The sequence below is a fragment of the Chiloscyllium plagiosum genome, chromosome 7 (assembly GCF_004010195.1).
Source record: "Chiloscyllium plagiosum isolate BGI_BamShark_2017 chromosome 7, ASM401019v2, whole genome shotgun sequence".
In the NCBI taxonomy this organism is placed as follows: Eukaryota; Metazoa; Chordata; class Chondrichthyes; order Orectolobiformes; family Hemiscylliidae; genus Chiloscyllium; species Chiloscyllium plagiosum.
The window spans coordinates 101,085,905-101,093,899 of record NC_057716.1 but is presented as its reverse complement, the minus strand read 5'-3'; the positions used below and the strand labels follow the sequence as shown (position 1 = coordinate 101,093,899).

Genomic DNA, 7,995 nt, shown 5'->3' with positions numbered 1-7,995 from the left:
TTTTTTTATTGAATTCAAATTCTATCATCTGCCGTGGCAGGATTCGAACAGAGGTCACCAGAACATGATCTGGATTAACAGTCCAGCAATAATACCGCTAGGCCATCACCTCCCATGGCCGTCTCATTGGTTCCCTCACAAGTAAAGTTTAGAACTTGGCCAGTTTGTTCAACTGTGACACTACTAAGCAACTGTTGGTGATGGACCTCCTGTGCTTAATATCTTCTACTGAAGTGCCCTGATTCTTCCTTACTTACCTAATTCAAGTAGGACATCCACCTGGAAACCAGTTTATCAGACAGCTATGAGAACAGTTACATTTTAAGGAATATCTTGGAGGAGGAGGAGGAGAGAGAAGGCAAATATTTAGGAAAGCCTCATCAGTGGAAGACACAGCTGCAAATGAAAAAGGATATAAATTGGCAATGTTCAAAGGGTCAGAATAGGAGTTAATATATCCCAGAGATTCTAGGGCAGAAGGAAATTCTAGGGATGAGGCTGTCGAGACACTAGAAAACATGGATGAGAATTTAAAATTAAGGAATCGCTGGGCCTGGAACCACACAAGTCAGTGAGAAGAGTCAGGAAGGAACTGAAGCAAATTACATTTACCAGGGAAGTAATACTGAGTAAACTGTTGGAACTCGAGTTTTTAAGACCCCAGGTCCTGCTTGATTTCATCCTAGAGTCTTAAAAGTAGTTAGTGAGATAATTGATGCATTTGTTTTAATTTTCCAAAACTCACTTGACTTGGGGGAAGGTATTCAAAAAAAGGAGACAGAAAGCAGGGAACTACAGGCCTATTGTGTAAAATGTTTTCTTATTGTGTAAACATGGTGTAAACTCTCTCATATATCTACTGTAGGGGAGATAATTAGACGCTATCATTAAATGTGTTTTAACTTGATTATGTTTAAGGTAGGAGAAAGTGAGGTCTGCAGATGCTGGAGATCAGAGCTGGAAATGTGTTGCTGGAAAAGCGCAGCAGGTCAGGCAGCATCCAGGGAACAGGAGAATCGACGTTTCGGGCATAAGCCCTTCTTCAGGAAATGTTTAAGGTAATCAGGCAGAGCCAAAATAGTTTTGTAAATTGCATATCATGTTTAACTCATTTACTGGAATTCTTTGAAGTAACTTGTGTTGTTGATATAGGTGGAACCAGTGGATATGGTGCATTTAAATTCCAGGAGTTTGATAAGGTGCCACATCAAAGGGTATCTGAAAATCAAAGCACGGAGGTGGCAGTACCATATTGGTATGAATCGAGATTGGCTGGGTAACAGGAAGCAGAGAAAGGGAATAAATGGGTCTTTTGCAGGCTGACAGGGTGTCATGAATAGTGTGCCATAGCGATTGGCTCTGGGACCTCAACTCTTTACACTTTACATAAACGATTTGCAACAAAGGGATTGATTTGCTGATGACACAAAGGTATGTAGGAAAATGAATTGGGAAGAGGACATATAGAGCCTACATGGATTGGTTAATTGAGTGGACAAAGATCTGGCAAATGCAGTATAATGTGGAAAAGTGTGAAATTGTCTGTTTTGGCAGCAAGAATAGAAAAGCAGCATTGTATCTCAGCAGTGAGAATTTGTGTCCTAGAGCAAGAATTGCAGAAGATTAGTATGCAGGCATATCAAGAAAGAAATCTAATAGAATGCCATGTTTTATTGTAATGGGAATTGAATGCAAAAAGGAGGGAGTTTACGTTTCAGTTATACAAAGTATGAGAAACACTACATCTGGAGTACCGCAAAAAGGATTGGTGATTATACTTAGGAAAGAATGTCAACGCATTGGAAGCAGTGCAGAGAAGGTTAGCTGAACTAACACCGGGAAAGAGTGGTTTTTTTCACAAGGAAAGGTTATACAGACTAGGCCTATATCTTCTGGGGTTTATAAAAGTCAAAAGGTGAATTAATTCGATATAAGACCCTGAGGGGACTTGACCGAGTGAATGTTGGAAGCATGTTTCCTCTTGTGGGAGAATCTAGAACTATGGATTATAGTTTAAAAATAACAAGCAGACATTCAAGGCAGAGATAATGAAAAAAATCTGAGGGTTGCAATGTTTTGAATTCCCTTCCTCAAAAGGCAGTGATCGCAGAATCAGGAAATACTTTTAAGGAAGTGGTAGATAGATTCTTGATTACCAAGAAGATGAAAAATTATCAAGGAAATGCAGGAATGCAGAGTTGAGATTAAAATCAGTTTAGCTGTGATCTTATTGAAAAGGTGGAGCTGGCTCAAAGGGCTAAGTGACCTACTCTTGCTTGTTTTTGTATGCACTGTACTGTCACAATGGTGTGGATGTGAGTTGGAATACCAGCAGCAGAGTTTTGAATGAGCTTAATTTTACTGAGGGCGCAAGGTGGGATGAGCCTTTGCATACAAGGGATAAAACTGTACTCTTGATGAGGTGTAAGAAAGATTTGCACAGGGGCATTGCAGTGCTCATCTTTGTATGGTATTGCACCTCTTAACAACATCGGAGTACACTTTGACTGCACTGCAGCATCTTAGAGACAAATGCACAATAACACCCAAGTCTCAATTCTGACTTCTGAACAGTGACCTGCTATATACATTTCTGGCAATCAGCCTGCATTACATGACACGTGTCAACTTTTTATGTCATCTGACAGATACTGGCCCATTCTTCCCTTCTGAATGTAGTCTTGTTTCCTCATCCCAGATTTCACTATTAACAGGCATTTGTGTCAACATTTTAAAACTGCTGACAAAGTCATCAAGTCAATAGGTAGTGAGGAGTAACAGTTCTCATACAGATCCCTGCAGGACCTAACTCAAAACAGTTCATATAATATACTGCATTGTTTCATAAAAGGAACGGACTAAAGGTACCAGAATTCTCAACTGCTACATTCCGCATTAAGTTGTGAGCTGCTCTGAAAGCACCTTTCATTCTCCCTAGCTATGCATGATACTTAACTTGTATTTTTCTTTCCTCTGTAGATTTTTTTTCTTATTAAAGCCCAGTCTCTCATGAAGTCAGACACTTTGTTCTGTTTTACCATGCACCATGATGTGACTCGAAGGACACATGCAGCTTACATCTGCATGACAATGGACTTAAAGGTTATCTTTTTCTTGATAATACATCCATCTAATAGGGCTAATTAATCTATTGAATGCAAACATACTGGCATTTTGGAACATTTCTCAAATTAAATCACTTATTCTAATTCTAATAGAAAGAGTTAAAAGTTCACAGTTTTTTTGTTGAACAGTCAGCACCAAGTGCAGAAATGGAAATCTATCAGCAGCTTTGTACTTCATATTCTCAACAAACTGTTTCTCCCTTCACCTCCCTAAGATAAGCAAAGGTTTGCATTTATGTAGTACCTTTCATTACAAACAACAGGTTACCTTGTTATTATCACATGCTGTTCGGGGAAGCTTGCTGTGCATAAACTGGTTGCCGCGTTTCTTACAAATGATTACATTCAAAGGTACATAATTTCCTTTCCTTTAATGACCTCTGGCACTCATGAAGGAAATTACATAAATGTTCTTATTTTCCCCACAGGATAAAGGAAGATGTAAAGTTTTTTATATATATATTACCAGTTCAATCCAGGAGTTAATGCTGACAGTGACAGGATCCAACGATTCTACATAGTGCCACCAATGTCTGGGAACAAATAGAACCTTGAGGGAGAAAACAATGATATACATTAATATATCTGCAGCAGTAAACTCTATGACAAGATACATCACCTACATTACCTCACGATTATTTCATCGCTTACAAAACCTTGTAGGTTAATTCGATTCTAAATGAATACCAAGACAAAACATGGTTTAAAGTTTGCTTATTTTTAATTTATAGATCCATACAGGGATCAACCACATGCACGGCAATCTTTGCAAAATGCACACACGGAAATGCAGTGCTGATCACAGCAAGAAAACTGTCACCTTCTGCTGACTCCAAAATCAAGGAGAAAGAAAGATGGGCAAAGAGCCAGAGTTCGATTCATGGCCTGAGTTTTAATATTTGGTTTACTAACAATGCAACCTGAGCACCAGCTATGACTTGGTACCACACTGCCAACTTTGCGTCAGAGGTTATGGATTTGAGCTCCAATCCAAAGATTAATTAGGGCTGACTTGTCAATACAGCACTGAATGATTGCAATGTTGTTAGTGGTGCCATCTTTTGGATGAGATGTGAAGCCAAGGTTCCCTCTTCCCTCTCTGATGAATGAAATAACGTCACAGGCTCTTTTATAAACAGCAAGCGAGTTTGATTTTCTGTCCGGGCTAATGTGCGCAACAAACAAAAGGGCTGGATTTGCTCTATCAAGATAGTAGAGCAAATACTGTGACAGTATTAGCAAGATAGTTTGAGTCAAGAAATATCTCAACTTGCTTGACCTGTCTCAGCAGAAAGGCATCTGAACATCATAACCTTCACTCTGGGGGATTCGATGTGAGATAGATTTGGGCCAACCAAAAGCAGAACATAGGCAGACACAGGAGTAGCCAAGTGCTGCGATAAACTCATTTGAAGGCCCACCTTGGCTAACTTAGACCTATATCCCAGTGTTATTCAAGGCATTTAGGTCCCCTACACCTCACTCTTCAATCCCCCCGTCCAATAATACCTCCTTGCCCTCAACCATCCCCAGAGTCCTTATAGCCTCTAGAACAACTCAGGAATCAACCCCAACCCATTATTCTTCCATGTCCATTTTTCTAGCATACAATATGTTCACAACATATTGGGAAAATGACCTGTGTGGAACAGGTCAGTTTAAAAAAAAAATTAATCACACAAATGCATCTGTCTGTGACAGTATTAGCAAGAAGGACCACCAAACAGTCATTTTGGAAACTAAACCTTGTCTTCACATTGAGGACAAGCCATTATGTCCTGTGGCACTACCACTGTACTAAATGGAAGAGGCTTTGAAAGATCTAGTGTCACAAAGCCAGTCCCTTTTTTTCTAAAAGCTGTTACTTGGCTCAAGGAGACTCTGTCCTTGATTTTTTTTCAGAGGAAGAGGTAATAAACCAGGCCAGACTCTGATCAGTCTGGTTTTGTAGAGATGAAAAGAATTTTGAGAGGCCTTTTGTTTCTCTGTAAACAGATGAGACTTCAGGCCAAAGTGGTCACGCTTTAGAAGTGACCTGTATAAAGAGAGGGAGTGGTTCAGCTCTCTAGCTGAGCTGAGCAGTTTTAGTTCAGTCTTAGCTGGTTGGAAGTTCAACAGGGAGCTGCGTGGAAATTCTCTCTCTTTCTGCCCTTTAACTTCAACCTGTAAGCATGTGTTCCATTTATTCTGGTTTTTAAAAGGGAGTTTGCTTATTGGGATTGTTGAGCATATTCAGAACAGCATATTTACATCTAGCTGGATAGGTTGAGTTCTGTATGGGTTCTTTATTCTGTTCCTTGTGTTCCATTGTGTAATTTTGTGAACAAAGTTTCGTCTGTTTTAAAATCTAGTAATCAACCTCGCTATCTTACTCCGGGTAATTTTCACTGTACACTTGCCGAAACAAATTGTAAAGTTATGGTCTGAAGTTGCCTGCTTAAGAATATTTTGAGTGGTCTGGCCTAGTCCATAACACTAACAACTTAAAACTGGGTAAACATGCTTTGAGGACCATCAGTAGCAAAACTGCACTGCAACTGAATCTGTAACTTCAAGGCCTATCATCTCTACTCTATTACTACCAAGCAGGAGAGCAACACTGGTTCAATGAAAAGTGCAGGAGGGCACATCAGCAGCAGCTGCTGAGATATACCTAAAAATAAGGAGTCAATCTGGTAAAGGTACAAAACAGGATTACGTTGATGCTAAACAGCATAAACAACAAGTGATGAATGGTGCTAAGTAATTCCATAATCTAATGACCATATCTAAGCTCCGCAATCTTGCCCCATGTATTCATGAATGGTGATGGACAATTAAACAACTCACTGGAGGAGGCAGCTCCAAAACATCCCCGATCATCAATAAAGGAGGTACCCAGCAGTTCACTGCAAAACATACTTTCACCAATCCTGAGCCAAAGTGCCAAGTGGATGATTCATCTCAGCTGTCTCCAGATGTCCCCAACATCACAGGTACCAGCTTTTAGCCAATTCAATTGACTCCACATTATATCAAAAACCTGCTGGAGGCACTGGTTATTGCAAAGGCCATGGGCCCTAATAATATTCTGGCAATAGTACTGAAGACTTCTGCTCCAGAACATGCCACACCCCTGGACTGCTTTAGTGCAGTTACAACACTAACAACGTGAAAACTGCCCAAGTATGTCTTGCATGCAAAAAGCAGGACAGATCCAACCCAGCTAATTGCTGCTCATCAGTGTACTCTCAATTATCTGTAAAAGCAATGGCACATATTATCATCCACTGTTACTATCAAACAACACTTGCTTCACAATAACTTGCTCAGTAACTCAGTTTAGGTTGCACCAGGGCTGCTCAGCTGCTGACTTCCTTTTAATCTTGGTTGAAACATGAGCTAAAGAGCTGATTTCTGAAGGTGAAGTGAGAATGAATGACCTTGACTTCAAATCCACATTTGACTGAGTGTGGCATCAAGGAATGTTAGAAAAGCCCAAGTCAATGGAAATCAGGACAAAAACCTCTGCTGATTGCACTCATAAAAACATGTGGGAGTATTTCAAATGGCAGTTGATCAGAATTCAGGAGCAGCACATTCTTGTGAGAAGAAAGGATAGGGATGGCAAGTTACATGAACCTTGGATGACCAGGGATGTTATGACCTCAGTCAAAAAGAAAAAGGAAGCATACATAAGGTCTAGGAGGATGGGAACTGATGGAGTCCTTGAAGTATATAAATAGGAAAGAACTTAAAAAAGGAATTAGAACTGCTAAAAAGGGTGACAAAAACATTAGCAAACAGGATTAAGGAAAACCCAAGGCTTTTTATACATATATAAAAAGCAAGAGGGTGGCCAGGGAAATGGTTGGCACACTCAAGGACAAATGAGGCAATCTTTTTTGTGGAGCCAGAAGAGGTTGGTGAGGTCCTAAATGAATATGTTTGTGTCAATATTCACCATAGAAAAGGAATTGGTGGTGGATGATCTCAGAGAAGGGAGTGTCCAATTCTAAGCCAAATTGCTGTTAAAAAAAGGTGTTATGTCTCTTAAAAAGTATTAATGATTTGGAGATGCCAGTGTTGGACTAGCATGTACAAAGTTAAAAATCATATAACACTAAGTTATAGTCCAACAAGTTTAATTGGAAGCACTAGTTTTTGGAGTGCTGGTCCTTCATCAGATGGTCGTAACCTGAAGGAGCAGTGCTTCCAATTAAACTTGTTGGACTGTAACCTGGCGTTGTGAGATTTTTAAAAAAGTATTAAGGTTGAAATGCCGCAGGGTCCTGATGGGATCTATCCCAAAATATTGAGGGAGGGAAGAAAACAAATTGCTGGAGCAGTGTCAGACATCTTTTCCATCCTCTATGGCCACAGGTGGGGTCCCAGAGGACTGGAGAAAAGCCAATGTTGTCCCATCATTGAAGAAGGGTAACAGGGATAATCCTGGAAATTACAGATCTGTGACTTCATGTTTGTGGTCGGGAAATTATTGGAAAAGATTCTCAGGGACAAGATCTATATCATTCAGAAGCAAATGGACTTATTAGTGATAGGCAGCATGGTTTTGTGAGGGGGAGATTGTGTCTTGCAATCTAGATTGAGTTTTTTGAGGAAGTGAGGAAGATGACTGATGAGGGCAGAGCGTTGGATGTTATCTACATAGACTTTATCAAGATCTTTGACAAGGTCCCACATGGCAGGCTGATACAGAAAGTGAAGTCACATGGGATCCCTGGTGAGCTGGTAAGATGGATACAGAACTGGCTTAGTCATAGAAGACAGAGAGTAATGGTGGTAGAGTGCTTTCCTGGCTGGAGATCTGTGACCAGTGGTGTTCCGCAGGGATCAGTGCTGGACCCCTGTTGTTTGTGATAGATATATA

At 40.2% G+C, this 7,995-nt stretch overlaps 1 protein-coding gene across 2 annotated transcripts in view; it reads right to left on the bottom strand.

Annotated features, from left to right (window-relative positions):
• hspbap1 (hspb associated protein 1) overlaps positions 1 to 7,995 on the bottom strand; it is an 82,689-nt gene that overhangs the window by 16,506 nt on the left and 58,188 nt on the right. For both annotated transcript variants that reach the window (XM_043694265.1, XM_043694264.1), the window contains exon 6: positions 3,592 to 3,675. In XM_043694265.1, coding sequence (XP_043550200.1) covers positions 3,592 to 3,675 — 84 coding nt within the window. The remainder of the gene's footprint in view (positions 1 to 3,591; positions 3,676 to 7,995) is intronic.